The sequence below is a fragment of the Dendrobates tinctorius genome, unplaced genomic scaffold (assembly GCF_039654945.1).
Source record: "Dendrobates tinctorius isolate UK_male_01 unplaced genomic scaffold, ASM3965494v1 ptg000086l, whole genome shotgun sequence".
Lineage (NCBI taxonomy): Eukaryota > Metazoa > Chordata > Amphibia > Anura > Dendrobatidae > Dendrobates > Dendrobates tinctorius.
In genome coordinates, this window is record NW_027361754.1 from 50168913 (window position 1) to 50188447 (window position 19535).

The window sequence follows — 19535 nt, forward strand, 5'->3', positions numbered from 1 at the left end:
AAGCCCCCATCCCTTATGGGAAATATGTAAAAACATGCAAAACACAAGCCACGGAGACACCACCACATGTTTCTCAACGCAAGCAATGACTAGCCAGGACTTTCCCCGGGAAGGAACAACCACGGGAAGGGCAGTATCCAATGAAGGAAACCACCTATGTCAAAACACGGTATCCATCCACAGACAGCGGTTTCAGGGTATTGCCCCTCTTCAGTGTGGAGTAAGAAACTGGCCAGTAGGAGCAATGCCTAGTAGAAGACTGTGAAAAATGAGGATGAATGAACTTGCGTTGAGAAACATGTGATGGTGTCTCCGCGGCTTGTGTTTTGCATGTCTTCACAGATGACAGGCACCACCGCTGTCAGAGGGATTCCTTTCCTGGACAGGAACCCAACTGAAGTGGGGGAGAGGTGCCGCCCCTTATATTTCAGTAGGTCCCTGTCCTGATGGGGCGGATCCCTCTCTCAGGTGTGCAGTCATGGGTGAAGGTAAAAAAGAACAGAGAGAGAAAGAAAGAGGGGTAAAAGAACAGAGAGGGAGAGAGAAAGAAAGAGGGGAAAGAACAGAGAGAAAGAGTGGACAAAGAAAGAAAAAACAGAGAGAGAAAGAAAGATGGGAAAGAACGAAAGATGGGAAAGAACGAAAGATGGGAAAGAAAGAACAGAGAGAAAGAAAGAGGAAAGAAGGAGAACAGAGAGAGAAAGAAAGAACAGAGAAATAAAGAACAGAGAGAAAGAAAGATTAGAGAGAGAAAGAAAGAGGGGAACGAAAGAAAGAACAGAGAGAGAAAGAAAAAAAGAAAGATTAGAGAAAGAAGGAAAGAAAGAACAGAGAGAGAAAGAAATATTCTATAAAGATACTATAGCAGCCCGGCTCCCATTGTATTGCACACCTGAGCTTCCCGATGCAGGACATATCATGATCCCCTCACACGGCCAGCATCCCCGATTCCAAGGCAATCCCGCTGTCCGTGCTGTCGGAGGAGCACACGGTGATGAATCTGAAGCATTCCCTGAAGTGCCTCCATGGTTCCATCACAATCTCCTCCCGAAATTACCTAATTTCTGGTCAGCTTCCAGCACGTCACTTCTGGTGAAACGTCATGTGCGAGTTTTAAAGTGCTCCTCGGGGCTCCGCTGTGTACTCCTGTGTCTGCGGGAAAAGTAAGCTCCCGGCTGGAGCAGTCTCTCTCTCAAAATCGGGACTGTCACACTGGATCAGGGATGGTTGGGAGGTGTGAATGCTCCCCACCATACACCTCGTACACGCATGGCTCCGCACGCCTCCTACACACACAGTTCCACTTTGTATACCTCGTACACACACGGCTCCGCACACCTCGTACGCACATGACTCCGCACCGTACACACGCGGCTCTGCTCCTTACACCCCATACACACATGGCTCCATACACCTCGTACATACGCGGCTCCGTACACCCCGTACACACGCGGCTCCACCACGTTCACCCCGTACACGCACGGCTCCGCTCCGTACACCTCGTACACACACAGTTCTGCTACATCCAACCTGTAAACCCCTGCTGACCCCACACAAACTCTACCTCATCCAGCACCATGACAACCAGCACAGCAGAGTCCTGCAGACACCGAGGGGTGTGCCACAGGACCTGTGATGAGGTCACAGGAGGGGAGGAGGCAGGGGGTCACATGATCAGGGGCTTCGGACACAGGCCCCTGATCATGTGACCCCTGACTGTGGTGGGTCTCTGGGAGAGCGAGGATGGGGTGCGTGGGGGGTCGTGGTGGCTTATCTCCCTGCAGTGCGGGAAAGAAAAATCCCGGGAACATTGGGAGCTATAACCGCCGTGCCCGCACCGGGCTGGCGGCAGGAAGAACAGGCCAGTGGCCGCATCAGATGGCAAGTGGCCAGATGAGCAGGCGCTGCCAACCCGCGGCCCAGCGGGAAAATGCCCGGTTGGGCAGATTATCAATCCGGCCTGATACAGACAGTGAGATATCGAGCTAAAGAGGCTGTGGTATTATTTTATTTGACAGGTCAGGCAATAATATCTGTGTTAGGTTTGAACTACATGATGATTTTGGCAGCAATGCAGCTCATTCTTCCAAAAGATCACTGCACAGTGACCAGCAAAGTATTGCAGTCACAACGCTCAAAAAGAAAAAAAATCAACTAGTTCGACTTTTTTTTTTTTAATTTTACTACTTTCTAGTTGCTGTGCCACATGGCGACTCCATGTCAGAAATTGAGGACTATACAGATGAGTGGCGATACATAGCCGATTCTTATCCCTTCCTACAAAGCAGCCTGTCATTTATCTCTTGTGCGGACAGCCGATCAGCAGCACTCTAATTTTTCCTTAATTTTCTGCCCCAAAGAGGGTCTTCAGCAGCTGCAGAGTATCAGAATCCAAACCACTGATGCTGCTTTTCTCACGTCTTTTTTGAAATGCAGGAGGATGTTTCATATTAATCAATCCAATTCCACTTCAAAAAGAGGTTCTGCAGCAGCTGAGGGACATGCTCCAAGTGCTGGGGGAATGTCAATAATTATATGTTGCCTTGTGCTGCTTTTTTGGTAAGAGATTTCCTTGGCCTTTAGTGCCCTCTAGTGGCTAAATGGGAGTATTACCTGGATGTTTTTTTAGTCCATTGTTATGTATTGATATTTGCTAAACATACTGTATTTCTATTCTTTAAACCAACAAGTTATCTAAATCTGTGCATCAGAGCAGCCGGGAGCAGAGCATAGTCTGGCGGCTCCAATATTCGCTTATCTCTGTGATTGCCTTTTATCTGAGATTAGTCAGCTAAATTGGTCGGATGAGAAACGATTCGTCCAGCATCTTGTGCGGTTACTTCACGGTTTTAGTCACCACATTCAGCAGGCACTCAGGATATCGTTATCACAGTTCAGGTAGGTTCACAGCAAAAAAAAGAAACTCCCAGCACTGGCGGACACAAAGACGAGGGCCCCGTGCAAGAATATAAGGGCCCTAGCAGTCCAATATCTCATCATCATGCACAATACCACCTGCTTTGGAGGAGATAGTGGCCCCTTTACCTGAGCCCCTGTGCTGCTCCACTAATGATATGTCCACCATACTCCCAACACATATTCTGAATGTGTCCATAGGGTATAATCAATCAAATAAATGGCAAGAAGTTTACTTTTCATGTACTCTCGGGAGTCAGTACAACTTAAAAAAAAAAAAAAAAAAAAAAAAAAAAAGCAAACCAAAGAGCCTCTTTAATTTTTTTTTTTAAAGAGGCTCTTTGATTTTTTTTTTGTTACAAAACAAAAAAAAAATAACAGGGACTCTTAAGGCTATGTTCAGATGCTGCGTTTTTGCTGCGTTTTTATTTTCTCTTGTCTGTGCCCCCCCCAAAAAAATGATGCAACCTCCTTAGGGTTTTTGCGCGAAAAACACAGCAAAACCTGATACCTGTGTTTTTTGCTATGTTTTTGTACTTACTCATTACTTTCTATGGGTGAAAAAACGCTGCAAAAACATTGAAGTAAGGCTGAAAGAAGTGACATCCTGCCATTTGCAAAAACGCAGCATTAACTTCCTGTTCCGACTCCGCCATGTGCAGACGCATGTGAGGGAGCTCCCGCTGACTGCCACAAATACTCCGCATTTACGCAGAGCCCTGACTCACAAAAGGTACCGGGATAACTGTGAGACCATCCGGGACCGTCCGCAACATGGATCGGTTTGTCACGAGAGGCGCAGGGAAGGAGCAGAGGGAGGAGGAGGTCGGAGGAGGCCTGCAGAGTGGGAGCACAGTAATGGCGACGGAGACACAGGCACAAACAGGGCAAGCACATTAGGAGATAGAACGGGAGGAGGAAGCCCCAGAGAAAGAAGGAAATTTCAGCCAGGGGGAGACAGTGGAGGCAAGAGTCACATTGGAAACGCAGCTACATGCTCTTGGCTCATTAAACTTTAAACAGCTAGCAAAAGAAATGGCATCATACCTTGCTGAAGACTTTAAGCAGGCAGTGGTTGACATGATCCAATCTACCACTAAAGAGCTGCAAAGCAAGATGACTCATCAGGAGCAGAAACTGCAGGAAGCCGAGCAGAGAATTTCTGAGGCGGAGGACAAAGTTATTCAGCTAGAAAAACAAGTCAGTGACTTAAAGAAATGAGCCTCCTACACTGTGGATAAACTAGAGGATCTGGAGAACAGGTCCCGCAGAAGCAATCTGAGAATGATAGGCCTCCCAGAGACAATAAACATAAAGCAGCTAAATGATATCTATGAGGTGGAATTGCCAAAAGCACTGGGACTGTCATATAACTGCAGAGTGGAGCGTGTACACAGGATAGGCCCCCCAGAGAGGCCTCAGAGGTGAGAGGGGCAGGAATAAGCAGAATACCAAGGAAGCTCAGAGACCATGCCAGGCAGTGGCAAAGTACTTGAACTTTAAAGATAAGGAAGAAATACTCAGGGCTTATAAAGGAAGAAGGCGACCACTGATAATTCAGGGACATAAAGTCCTTTTATTTGGAGACTATTCAGCAGAAGGGCATTCAGCAGAAGGGCATTCAGCGAAGCATGCACTCTGCTGTTTAAACTCAACATCAGATTCCAGCTAAACTACCCAGCAACGCTGCGTTTTAGGACAAGAGATGGTGTGATGAGGTCATTTACAGATCCCAAGGAGGCCATGAAAATTATGCCCCAGCAGCAACCTTCATCTGGCCAACAATCACCTGAAAATACCAGCCCTCCGAGAGAGGAGACAGGGGGAGATGCTGAGGACGAGAGGGCCCTATCCGTATAGCCTGAGGTCGGATTTGCATTTGGAAGGAGATAATGAAAGAGAGACAATGGCTAAGGAACAAAGAACCCCAATGACAAGGGCGTTCAGGAAGAACCAAACAAGACAGAATACTAAATGATCTAATTCTTATGAGATTGTGTCAAGACATATCCTGGGGTCAGCATAAGTGAAAAGTATGACTGGAATACCTCACATGATAATATGAAGATGGAAGGGAGAAATTTTTGTGGTCCAGGTTGAGCTACAGAAAGACTACTTACACTCCCAATCACCTAAAATAGGAAGACACACAGTAATAAGGGATATCATCTGTAAACCACATGGGGGTGTACAAAACTTACAAATTCACAGGTATATTCACCCGACCGGGTCATTATCAGACGGAACTATGTATGTTCAAGGAAGACTACAGGACAGCTGGTGGCGAGATCCCCCCTTCTCCTATTTTTTTTTCTTTTCCCATCTTCTTTCTTTTCACAAGTTCTGGTGGACTGAATAGAGAATTTGGGGTGCTGATTTAATTGGTCTGCAAGCTGATCATACTGGCTGACGGCGAGGTTTGCACAACAAAAATACATATATAAAGATGGGATAATGATGACCAGATGTGATGTATATACTAGGTAGAAGACAAGATCTTCATTGAATGCTGATGGGAGTATTTTGTGTTAAATTCAGATATCTTCCAGGGGGAAAGTATCATACAAATGCTAGGTTCACATTGGGAGATCTTGCTTGGGAGGATGAAAGGGGTGGGGGTAATGTAATATGTATTTTTATACCTTTCTGACATCAAAAAGGGGAGATGGAGAAGGACTTTAAGATAATATGGTTGTGAGTATTAAGATGTTAGGAAATTGATATGATAAATTAAGGGAAATAGATGTTGATCTAAGATTTCAGAGTTTCAAGGTTACATGAGGGTCAGGGCTCAGATGGAGAATGGATATAAAATAGGCACAACATGATAAATATGGGATAACGGGCGGGAAATTATTTCTCTTTTGGTTTGGATAATGGTGGAAAAAAGAGGAGTCAACAAAGAGGTTGTAATATGGAGAGAGGGTGAGATGAGAAGGGGGGAAAAGGGAGGGAGGGAGGTTAAAGTTCATGAGCCCACTGCTATTTTACTAATTAATTTATTACTGACTGAGATGACATTGACAGGTAGTCCATACCCAAGAGGGAGACGCTTCACACGTCCTCGAAGAAGAAACCATTTTGCAATTAAAAATGGTTAGGTTAATAATATGGAATATAAAAGAGTTGCGCTCACCACATAAAAGGATGATGATACTTCATCACCTGAAAAGATTGAAAGCAGATATAGCCTTGCTCCAAGAGACACACTTGGGTAAGGAAGACTTTTTAGAATGAAGAAATGATGGGTGGGAGAAGTTTATGGCTCTAGCTCAGTAGACAGAAAAGCAGGAGTCCAAATACTTATACATAAAGCATTGGCACACAGAGTTTCATCCGTAGAAATGGACCAGGAGGGTAGGGTCATCCGTTTGAAATTAGAGATAAATAATGAAAGTATTACCCTGTACAATATATATGCCCCAAACATAAATCAAAAGAATTTTTTTATGTCCTTACAGAACAAAATACTGGCTGATAGTGGTAACATCATAATCATAGGAGGAGATTATAATAAGGTGCTTAAGGAGGAAGAGGACAGAAAAGGGAGCTTAATAAGATTAAATCCAGGAGAAGGGAAGAGATATAGGGGGAAAAAAGGTTATTTGGAAGATATGATATCGAATTGGCAGCTGAAAGATGCGTGGAGAACGTCACACCCTATGGATTGAGAATTTTCACATTACTCTCATGCACACAAGACCTGGTCGAGAATAGACATGTTCTTTGTGTCAGATAAGATACTACACAAAATGTGTGATGTCAATATTGAGGTCATGGTGATATCTGATCATAGTCCTATATCTCTAGACTTAGCTGATGCACATCAGAAAGGGACGGACTATGTATGGTGATTCCCAGGAAACATGACAAAAGAGCAGGATTTTGTGAAACAGATGGGGGAATGGTGGACAGAGGTTGCAGTGTATAATGAGGAGCACAAATCTAACCCGAGACTATATTGGGAAACAGCGAAGGTGGTGATAAGGGGAAACATCATGGCTTACACGCAGAGAATAAAAAAACGAATAAAAGACCAGTACTTAGCAGCAAGCAGCGAAGTTAGGAGCACCTATACAAGATATAAGAACTCACTACTGGATGAGGATAAAGATAATTGGATGCGGGCCAAAAAAAATTTTGAAGAATGGGCAGAAAAAAAAGAGAGCAATTATATAGGAATCACTGGGAGGTAGAATTAAATAGGTATGGTGACAAAGCAGGGAGAATACTGGCTAATTTGGCTAGGAGAAGATGTGTGGGTACATCTATAATGGCAATCTAATATATAAAGCTCAAGTGTGTGTATGTATGTATGTATGTATGTATGTATGTGTGTATGTCCGGGATTGACATCCGCACCGTCACAGCTACAGCCACAAAATTTGGCACAGTCACACGTCTGGACCCCGAGAGTGTCCTAGGCTATGTTGTGAGGTGAAATTTTAACCCCACGCGTTCCAATTCACCAAACAATTTTGCCCCTATCTACATAATGGGGAAAAAGTGTGTGCGTATCAAGCCCCGCCCCTCGTTATGATGTCATAATGGTTGACTATGGATGGAGGATGTGTGATGGGTATATGGGCACTCGACTATGGGATGGAGGACATGTATGATGGGTATATGGGCACGGGACTATGGGATGGAGGATGTGTGATGGGTATATGGGCACTGGACTATGGGATGGAGGATGTGTGATGGGTATATGGGCACTCGCTTATGGGATGGTGGATATGTGTGATGGGTATATGGGAACTCGCTTATGGGATGGTGGATATGTATGATGGGTATATGGGCATGGGACTATGGGATGGAGGATGTGTGATGGGTATATGGGCACGGGCATATGGGAGCGTGGATAGGTATGTTGGGTATATGGGCATGGGACTATGGGATGGAGGATAATTATAATTTGCTATAACTAACCACAGTTAGTTACTATGCCCGGGCAGCGCCGGGCTCTTCAGCTAGTTAGAGATAAAAAAAGGACAATGACTGACAAATCCCAAAGATATAAACAGAGTGCTGGGCAAATTCTATGCTAGGTTATACAAGGATGAGGATCATCAAGATGTAGCGGGGGAGACATGGCTGGGTAGAGTTGATATCCCTAAACTGAAGGAGGAGGAATTACAGGATTTAAATGGTTGCATCACGGAGGAAGAAATTATTATGGCAATAAAAGGACTGGGGGTCAATAAGGCTCCAGGGCCCGATGGCTTTAATGGCTCATTTTATAAGGCGCTGAGTGAGAAAATAGTTCCCACGCTTAAAGATTTATATAATCACATTTTGCCGATATTATTAATAAATCAAGATGTTAAACTTCTCTCAAAACTAATGGCAGACAGGCTGGCTAGGATACTGCCTAGATTGATATCAAAGCAACAAACAGGTTTTGTGAAGGGAAGATCAGCCGTTACTAATATAAGGAAAGCCATGTTATTGCTAGACAGCTATGGTCACACTGGACGCAGAAAAAGCGTTCGATAATGTGAGGTGGCCATGGCTGGGTCAAGTGTTGGATAAAATAAATCTGGTAAGTCCGTTTAGACAATTTTTGGCGGTACTATATCATAATCCCCAAGCAAGGGTATACACGTCGGGGTTTCTCTCGGATGCCTTCGAGCTGAAAAAGGGAACGAGGCAGGGGTGCCCGCTATCCCCCTTACTGTTTAATTTGGCGATAGAACCTATGTCGAGATATTTAAGTGATTGCAGTTCCTACAAAGGGATAAAGGTGGGAAATGAGACAGTCAAAAATGCCCTATTTGCAGATGACATAATTCTGTTCATGAACAACCCAGAGGAAGATCTCCCTATGTTGCTGCTTGAAATTGAAAACTTTGGAAAATTCTCGGGCTTTCGTTTAAATAAGTCTAAATGTGAGATTCTGTTCATGAGGATTGAGGTAAAACGTGGCCAGGAGAGTAATATAATGGGTATCCCGAAAGCGGCAACATCTATAAAGTATTTGGGAATTTATTTGGGGAGAACGCCGAAACAGATTTATGATCTCAATTATAAGCCTATCATAGAGAAATAGAGAAGGAGTTGGTGAGGTGGGGAAATCTACCCCCCGCGCTGCTGGGTCGCTGCCACCTAATCAAGATGACAAGCTTTGCCAGATTACTGTACCCAATGCAAATGATCCCAATGTTAATTCGTCACGCAGATGTTCTCAGATTAAACAGGGCCTTTTCTAAATTCATCTGGAGGGGTAAAAGAGCGAGATTGGCTATAAGAACTGTAATGCACACAAAGGAGGGAGGGAGAGTGGGATTGCCAAATATTAGGGGATATAATTTATCGTGTTTAATGAGGAATGTAATAGACTGGATTAAAAAACGGGGCGATATACTGACTACAAATTGGAAACGGAATTTTGTGGTTTGTGGGACCTGACGGCGCTGCTACATACGCCGCTGTCACACATACTGCCAAACATTAGGTAATATGTAAAGATACCATTGCCACATGGAAGGCAGTAAGAAAAAAACTAAAAATGTCATGGAGAGTGTCGAAACACCTGAATCCTTGGGCATTTCCTGCCTTTAGATTAGGAAGAGAAAATAAATTATACACAGAGTGGTTGGAGAAAGGTATACAGACGTTAGGGGACTTACTACATCTACAAGAAGGCCGCTGGTTGACGGGATTGGAAGTGATAGACAAATTTGAGCTGCCGAGATTTCATTTGATGTTATATAGTCAATTAAAGCATTATGTATTAGACCTTCAGGATGTGAGGAAGGAAATTGATTCAGAAATATGGGAGGACTTGGTTACCAAAGACATTGGAGAAATATCTATCACCTCAATATATGCGATGCTGAGGGACATATTACGCCCTTCAGGGAAGGGCAAAATATTTCACAAATGGGAAAAACATATACATGATGAAGAACTTGAGCATAAGATTCTGCGGGGCTGGGAATTGGTAAGAAAGCATGTCATCAATGGACAATGGAGAGATAGTCAGTTCAGAATAATGCATAAAACAATATGTGGCTTCAATATACCTCCGACTCCGCAGAATCCTGATAGGCAGACAAGCTGCCCAAAAAGTACAATGCCCAAAACAGACACAGACCATGGATTGTGGTCATGTCCCAGGACACAAGGACTCTGGTTAAAAGTCCAGGATATGTATCTGAAGATATGTGGGACATGGGTAGAAGTAGATCCACTGTGTTTGTTGTTTCACTTTACGATGGGTAAAACAAGAGGGGGACGGCTACATGACTTGTTTCACACCATTGGAATGGTGACAAAACATCTAATTCTGCAACACTGGCTAGCTAAAACACTCCCAGGGAGAAAAGAGATCAGGGAAGGTTTAACATTGGTCTTATTTTTGGAAAAAAGAGAAACAGAAAGAAATAAAGATAAAATGCCGAAATTATTTTTAAAAAAATGGAGAATGTTTATAGAAACGTCACTGACCACTAGAGAAATTCAAGACTTAATGAGCGCCTTTGTGGATTCGGAATGGTATCTATTAGAGGATTTGAGTGGTAATCTGGGTAAACTGAAATGTGTTAAGGCCCTTTTACATTTAGCGATGTACCAGCGATCCCGACCACGATACGACCCAGTCAGGATCGCTGGTGCATCGCTAAATGATCTCTAGTGAGCTGCCATACAGGCAGATCTCACAGCGATGCAGCAGCGGTCATTACTTACCTTTCCGACGCGGCGATCCTGACGTCCTCCCACCCGCCTCCACACGTCGCTTGTCGGTGCCACAGGAAGCCCAGCAGGAAGCGCCCGACGAGAAATGGAGCCGGCCGATCTCGCGTGATCAACGACAGACAGCAGGGGAGCCGGTCGGAGGTAAGTATCACACAAAGCGATATCGCTGCTATGTCACCAAATCGGTGATGCTTTAGCGATATTGCTAGCAATATCGCTATGTGTAAAACCTCCTTTATGTGAGCTATATGGAGGATAAGGTGGAGCTGGAGATAAGGTGTCTGATTTCAGTCAATGTAATCTATGAAAATGTGGACGTAAGGAGGTTTGATAATTTTATATTTGTTAAGTTAATTTTTGCTTCTATTCAGGCTTAGGTGATAAGCATGTTAAATATGTTCTTTGTAACAATTCAATGCAACGTTTATAACTTGTAATATGCAACTTCATTACAAAATAAATAAATATGATATTTAAATTAAAAAAAAAAAACGCAGCAGTTTTCAAAATCAGTCCGAAAAAAAATACAACGTTTGTGCATGAGATTTCTGAAATCTCTTAGATTTGCTGGTACTGTAAAGGGCAGCTTAAATTTTGCATAAAAAACAGCAAAAAAAAAAAATCACAGCAAAAACGCCACCTGTGAACATAGCCCAAGGCCCTTTAATGGATGCAGCAATCTTTTATGTCAATATTGACTCAGAGACACATGACTTCGGATTCAATAAACAGAAAAGAGTATTATTCCTTTAATAAAAGGGCGACCACATAAAAAATCTAAGTATATATAAAGCAATAATGGGAGTCAACCGTAGGGGACCGTTAAAGACACAAGGAGTACAGCTGAAATAATTCCTATGTAAGTTAAAGAAGAAGATGCCCCATTCTATATAGTTTTTCTCCCTTCCAAAAACTGTGGCATCAGTAGAATTAAGCCACAAGATCCAACCCAAGATGCGCACAGGCGCGCTGCAGTTCTTAGACAAAAGCAACAATCTTTATTTTTCTAATTCGGGGTATCAGTTTTGCACTCGTAAAATATACTTTGCTTTTCTTGATATGTTTCTTATATCCAGACTGTAGATGTGCAAATCAAAGACATTTTAGGGTTAGTTACTTTGTGAATAAAACATATTATTGGCAAATGGGTTAGACTGATATTAAATATTAACCTTTATATATAATCACACAATAAAAGTATCGGTACAATGCGATCATTCACCCTAGTGAAAGAAGCTGCACCCACCTTACCACTGATGTCATTAATTGCTACATGAACAAAAATAGATGCTTCTTCCATACCTTCCAGGTATACGTGGCGATAACCTACGGGAAACATGAGAAAACTTGTTATTTCAATAGTTTTTAAGCTATAACTGACTTATTTACATGCATCTACATCAGCACGTTGTCCCCTGAAACTACAGATTTCCTTTCCGTAATCTAATTTTAGTATATATATATATATATATATACACATATATATATATACACATATATATATACACACACACATAAGGAGGGGGGGAAGCCTCCAAAGGACCGGACAGACAGGTCAAGTTACTGTTTGTATGTTTGGGTCCAGTGGATGGGACCGGGGGCGCAATGGGCCTAAAGGCGATATCTGGAGGACTGTTGCCAGGCACCTGTTTTTGTTTTGAAAAAAAAACAAACAGACTTGGTTGTGGAAAAGAGACTTTCCTTGGCCACAAATCGTTTTTTTCCTGTGTATTTTTCTCCAACGTGTATGTTTTAACAGTGGACTACCTCATATGAACATTTGCTTCCCTGCGTGGAGTATTACCTTGTATAGATTAAAGTTTTAAGTATTACATGGTCCAGGATGACCATCCTTAAAGGAGGGAGGAGTGTAAGGGGTCACAGAAACTGTTTAATGCCCTAAACTCATCCTGGTTCTGAATGTTTTACTTTGTAAATAATGTTATGTATTCAGTGCTGCTAAATGTATATTATTGTTCAGGGAAAGCATAGTAATTTAGTTAGCCCACTATAGGGGGGCATTGTAGCACACTTAGATTAGGACAGGTAACAGTTAACTTAGGAAGGGCCAACTGTGGGTAAGCCAGCGACTTCCCGGCATTTTAGTCAGTAGGGCCAGGGAGCCCAGACAGTTCAGTAGGGCTTTAGAGCCCGGGCAACACAGTTGACGATGTAATGTTCAAGTTAGGAGCCCAGTTGTCCAGGGCTTGGGAACTGAAGGTCACAGCAGCAGAGAAATGCAGGGCAGCACCAAGATATGGAAACTGACTTACATGGGCAGATGCCCTTATGTCCGGGGCAAAATGGACAGGGGAACTCCTGAAGGTAGTTAAGCTGGACAGAAGGAACGCTGCGGTACCAGATCAGTTGGTACGACCTGGGAGCATTCTAGAAGAAGTGAGGGAAAGTACAGGAATAGACAAGGATGTTTACTGTGATGTTCCCTATGATGTTGCTGTAACTGAGCTGGACATGCTGAGAACGGATTCAAGTAAAGTTGTTTGTTACAAGTTGGTACGGGACTATGTCTCTCTTTGTGTGAAACCGTCAGGATTATACCCACAGCAAATCAGAGAGGACCGTGATGGTTCAGAAGGCATTAAGAAAGGTACGCTGCTAAGGGGACATTGTATGCATGTGACGTAGACCAGGGTGTGGTTGAGCAATCTATGACAGCCATGACTACGGCCCTGGCACCCCTCACACACCCATGCCCACTTTCTCAACTTTTAGTGAGCACATTGCATAAGGCAAAAATGTTGCACAATTTGCATCTTTTAGCGCAAATTGCATTTAATAAATATTTGACAATATTATGAAAATCGCCTCAAATCCCCATTTTAATAATACGTCATATTCAGATTGTACTTTCTTCCTAAAACCAAAAGATAGTGTGAACTCATAAAGAGTATCTGTTTGCAGGTTTTTGTTATGTAATATGACAACAGACTGATGTAGGGACAGAGACCCTGATTGCAGTGGTGTATCACTTAGTTCACTGGGTGCAGCTGTGATAGAATCACACTTTTCTCTGCTGCAGATCTTGCAGAATTCAGAATGCTGAGCTCTGTATAACCTCACCCACACCACTGATTGGCTGCTTTTTGTGAACATTGTTTATAGACAGAAAGCTGCCAATCAATGGAGGGGGTGTGGTTGGACTAGGACACCCAAGAAACCTAGTCCTGTAGTGATAATCTTCTGCTGATAAAACACAGATTTTATTGAAACTGCAACACACAGCCTAGTAAGGAATACATCACTGGAATTTGGATCTCTGCCCCTTCAGATGCCCTCTTGCTGCTCTCAGATTACATAGCAAAAACCTGGTAACAGATTCTCGACCACATCCCTGATTGTCAGCTGTGTACAGTGCATCAGTGGTGGAGGTGTGGTTAGACGAGACTGCACAAGACACCTACTTCGGTAGCGATAATCTCCTGCTGATAAAACACTGATTTTATTGAAACAGAAAAACTCAGCCTAGTAAGTGATACATTGCTGAAATCATTGGAATCAGGGTCTCTGCCCTTCTATTGTGCTGCTCTCTGATTACATAGCCAAAACCTGCTGACAGGTTCATTTACAAGTATCATAATCCCAGCATTTCCTTACATTTAAGGAGGCTCCATTAATAAATCACTCAATGAGCAAATTACCTGGCATCATACTGCTCAATGAAATTGTTCTCTGCCCAATAAAGTCTCGCCCTATTGGATCGTGATCCCAGACAAGGAAACGAATAAGAGAGACCTCCGGCATGTTCACAGTAAACACCAACGTTTCCTCCCACATTGGGTTGAAACCTATGGATAAAAGTTTACAAACTTTTTACATCTGTTTTCTATCATCCCGTTGAATTAAAAAGCAGTAATTCAATATTTAAAATGACGCTCAGATAATTGCAGGAAGCAAAGAATACAAAGAGGGTGGTGCAAAGTAAAAACATTAAGCAGGTAAAAAGTAAAAATGTTACTTTGAACACTTTTTGTAACTTTGTCACTTTACTTTCTTGTAGAGTTTTTTTTAGTTACAAGAAGATTTTCTTCTCCATTTACATCCAAACCTGTGGTTGTCGTCATATTAAAATGGCAGCGCATTGTGAAAGGGCAAATAAAATCTTGCAGTTTGAACCTTGTGTGTAAATGAAGACAAAACACGATGAAGATTGTGACAGATAGAAGCTGCACTGTTGATTTAAAATCATCCAGAGACTTTCATATACAGTTGTGCTCAAAAGTTTACATGCCCCGGCAGAATTTTTGCTTTCTTGGTCTTTTTTCAGAAAGTGTGAATGATAACACCAAACCTTTTTCTCCACTCATGGTTAGTGGTTGGGTGAAGTCATTTCTTGTCGAACTACTGTGTTTTATTAAATCATAATGACAACCCAAAACATCCAAATGACCCTGATCAAAAGTTCACATACCCCATTTCTTAATACCATGTATTGCCCCTTCTAACATCAATGACAGCTTGAAGTCTTTTGTGGTAGTTGTGGATGAGGATCTTTATTTTCTCAGATGGTAAAGCTGCCCACTCTTCTTGGCAAAAAACCTCCAGTTCCTGTAAATTCCTGGGCTGTCTAGCATAAACTGCACCGCGCGAGATTACCCCAGACTATATCAATGATATTGAGGTCAGGAGACTGAGATGGCCACTCCAGAACCTTCACTTTGTTCTGCTGTAGGCAATGACAGGTCGACTTGACCTTGTGTTTTGGATCATTGTCATGCTGGAACGTCTAAGTACGTCCCATGTGCAGCTTCTGGGCTGATGAGTGCAAATTTGCCTCCAGTATTTGCTGATAACGTGCTGCATTCATCTTTCCTTCAACTTTGACCAAGTTTCCTGTGCCTTTGTAGCTCACACATCCTCAAAACATCATCAATCCACCTCCATGCTTTACAGCAGGAAAGGTGTTCCTTTCATCATAGGCCTTGTTGACCTCTCTCCAATTGTAACATTTATGGTTGTGGCCAAAAAGTTCAATTTTGGTCTCATCACTCCAAATTACCTTGTTCCAGAAGTTTTGAGGCTTGTCTCTGTACTGTTTTGCGTATTGTAGGTGAGATACTTTCTGAAAATTGCGCAGTAATAGCTTTCTTCTGGCGACTCAACCGTGCGCCCATTTTTCTTCAAGTGCCTCCTTATTGTGCATCTTGAAACAGCCACTACTAGTTTTCATAGAGTCCAGTATTTCAGCTGATGTTATTTGTGGGTTTTTCTTTGCATCCTGGACAATTTTCCTGGCAGTTGTGGATGACATTTTTGTTGGTATACCTGACCATGGTTTTGTTTTTACAGAGCCTCTGATTTTCCATTTATTAATCACAGTTTGAATGCTGCTGACTGGCATTATCAATTCCTTGGATGTCTTTTTGTATCCTTTTCCTGTTTTATACAGTTCAACTACCTTTTCCCGTAGATCCGTTGACAATTCTTTTGCTTTCCCCATTATTCACAATCCAGAAACTTCAGAAGCTGGATGAAAGATGCAAGAGTCTGTCTGCATCCCAGAAGCTCACTCAGCTTTTATGCACAAACACTGATTACAAGCAGGTCACAGGTGAGGATGTTATCTTTAGTAGCCATTCAAACCCATTTTTGTCAACTTCTGTGCATGTTATCAGTCCAAAATCACCAGGGTATGTAAACTTTTGATCAGGGTCATTTGGATGTTTTGGGTTGTCATTACGATTTAAAAAGAGAAAACACAGTAGTTTGAAAATAAATGGCTTCACCCAACAACTAACCATGAGTGGAGTAAAATGTTTGGTGTCATCATTCATATTCTCTGAAAAAAGGCCAAGACGACAAAAATTCTGCTGGGGTATGGAAGCTTTTGAGCACAACTGTATGTGGATGAAGCATTGCATGAAGAAAAGTGATTCTGTGTGATGAAAAGAATCTTAAACAAAACCCCAGTGATCAGATCAGCTCAGAACTGTGTCATAGCTGTGTGCCTGTAAACTGTTACGTCCCCTCTTCTGTGAAGAATTATAATTAATGGTCGCCCTGAGTAAGATTTCCCCAAGATTACAAAAAGAACTCATGTTTCCTTTGCATCACTCTGATATATCCTGTGTACTGTGTATGCAACAAGATGTTCACAGCAGCACAAGGAAAGCGGAATCAAATGTCCCAAGCAGCAAATCCTTGGAATCATCTTACCGTTGTCATCTACGACCCGGGTTTGCTCCTTGTAGCAGTCAACAGATAAACCGATGAGCTCAACTTCGACAAAAGGATCAATGATCTGGAAGAGAAGCAACATACTATAGACACATCATCAGATATAGGCAGCAAGATCTGCGGCATCTACATGGCCATGATTTTGATTCTAGTTTTCGCTGTATATTTCTTGGCAAAATTAGGATGGTTCCAACCCTTCCATTTTTTCTGGGTACTGCATTCTCTATGTCCCTGTGTGATTCACTGTCCTGTACCATCTCCTAGTATCATTGAAGCACCATTTTATTGTCACATCCAGGTCCGTTTTAGTGTAAGATTACATCTTATTGAAATGCTCAGTTTTTGTGAGAAAAAAAATACCATAAGGGGAATGTATATGTATATAAAAGCAAAGATCTATTAAAAACTAAAACCACTAGTCCTTATGTCAGACACACTTCCAAGAAGTTGTCATTACAGACCGGATTTCTCTGACTGATAAGGCATTATATAATACATGGTCTGCCAAACACAAAAGTGATGTCACGGCTCACCTTCTCCTCTTGTACAATGACTGATAACACCTCTCTATACAGTAGATAACACCGAAACCACCAAAAAATAGGTGATGTCACAGCTCACCTCCTCCTGTACAATGACTGATAACACCTCTATATACAATAGACAACACAGAATACACCATACAGAATAGGTGATGTCACAGCTCACCTCCTCCTCTCTCTGCACAATGACCAATAACATCTCTATATACAGTAGATAACACAGGATCCATCATTCACAATAGGCGTCTCTATGCTGCAGGAGTTCTGACCACGTGATCTACGTGCTCGGGCTTTCTGCGCATAACGCAGCTTCCTTGGCAACCGTTTGGTGTCCTGGCTTGCTCGCGCCGCCTTAATGCCTTCCCCATGCTGTGATCTAACAACTCTGTTGCTATGAACGCTTTCTCCACGACCGATGCAGCCGTGTCACGTGTTGTCCACGTGATTACGGTGCCTCTGGGGACACAGTATTGTTACTCTCCATGCACTATTCTATGTATAGGCTCTATGGATACGCCCCTCATTCCTATTGGTTTATCCTTACACACCCATGTTTTCTGATTGGCCATTTGGTATATTTATACCTGTTCCTGTCCTTATGGCGCCACCCCCTGACGAAGGCAGCGTGCCGAATCGCGCGTAGGGGAGCACGCCATCCTGAGGATAGGGATCCATATTAACGCTTGTAAGTCTATTTTTATTACTGTGATTTATTATTACTTACTGGATCCCTAGTTCCTATTCCTATACACTTTTGCACTGCACACTTTATTGTATTGATTATCCATTAGGTATTCATGATTTTTTATCAGTTTTTCATCATATCTTTATATTTTTTTTTGAGTTTTGTTTTTAATCATGGATTTTTTTTTTTTTTTAACATGTATGCACTTTATATATTTTATCATGTTTTTATCACTTTGCAATTCATTGCTATTTTTTGTGTCAATGAATTTCCGTGTTAATCAATTATTGATTATATAATTACCTTTATATATTTATTTTCATTTTTTTGCACAATCAATTTTTTTTTTCAATAATATTATCCAGGGTGTGCTTCCCATCTTGTGATCCTTATCATTTTGTGACAATTTGCACTGTATATCCCTTTGTTTTTAACCTGTATTTTACTATTAATATTGTACAATAAAGTATTTATTTATATAATTTTGGACTGTATGGTTGGTTTTTGAGCTCTTTCCCTTGTTTTATCCTTTATTTCCCGACAGTCCTTTGTGAACTACTTTGGTCCTATTCTCTGGTTTTAAAGGTATTAATTTATATAATATTTTATACATTTTTACATTTTACAATTTGATACCTTTATCAAAATTGATTGATCTTTTGTTTTAATTTTCATTTGATAATGCCATGGATAAGTATGGGATCAGTTACCGCAATTTTGCGCCACACACACAAAACTGGTTTGTCAGATAAATGGAACAAGCTGCCAGGGTAAGAAAGTGCTAAGTTTTCTTTTTAATTAATGGATATGGAAAAAAAAAAAATATATAAATCTTTGTAAAAAAATATGTATTTAACATAAATAACAATAGGTCATTTTTTATGGCACATTCCCTTCATCACAGAATGCCAATAGGACAAAATAAAATGACGCAGGATCCTATTTTCTGGCCTGTATCAGAACAGGACAGAACTCACAGGCAACATTGTGTCCTAGTAAGGACAATCTATTTGAAGGGATGGACTTTCTAAATCTTGTAGGGGAAAAAAACCCAGTCCCTTTCACTTTGATGTAAAAACAGTGATGCAAAGGATACTTTAGGGCATATGGTGCTGCACAGCATTGCATTGCTAGGGGCCAACACCCCTAGAAGAACAGTAAAAAGGAAAAGACAATGATTTATGGAAAACCAATAAGTCTGTACTACCTCTGAGGGGAATAGAAATGCTTGTCCTAAATGTTAGAATCTAAGACTTTATTAATAAAGGGAATGTCAGCTTTGCTGGCGCAGGACGATTCATAAGGACGTGCTGTTCAATCACCAGACATTTATCTCCGCGTTCTTTCCCCGATGTCTTGCACTGTCCCTTATGAAAAAACAAGGTGCTCCCGAAAATCAATGGTGGATAAATAATGTTCCTCAGAGCTTGTGTCGGTGACAACTCATCACTAATGTTCCTCAGAAAAGCGAAGACTTAAAACAGTTGCTGCAATTTACA

The 19535-nt window shown here is 41.9% G+C and overlaps 1 protein-coding gene across 1 annotated transcript in view; it reads right to left on the reverse strand.

The window, feature by feature from the left end:
• The window catches only part of PLCH2 (phospholipase C eta 2), an 891775-nt gene that overhangs the window by 49626 nt on the left and 822614 nt on the right, over window positions 1-19535 (reverse strand). Inside the window, exons 21-23 of the mRNA XM_073585390.1 lie at window positions 16789-16873; window positions 14274-14420; window positions 11861-11940 (exon numbers count right to left, since the gene is read on the reverse strand). Of these exons, the coding sequence (XP_073441491.1) occupies window positions 11861-11940; window positions 14274-14420; window positions 16789-16873 (312 nt within the window). The remainder of the gene's footprint in view (window positions 1-11860; window positions 11941-14273; window positions 14421-16788; window positions 16874-19535) is intronic.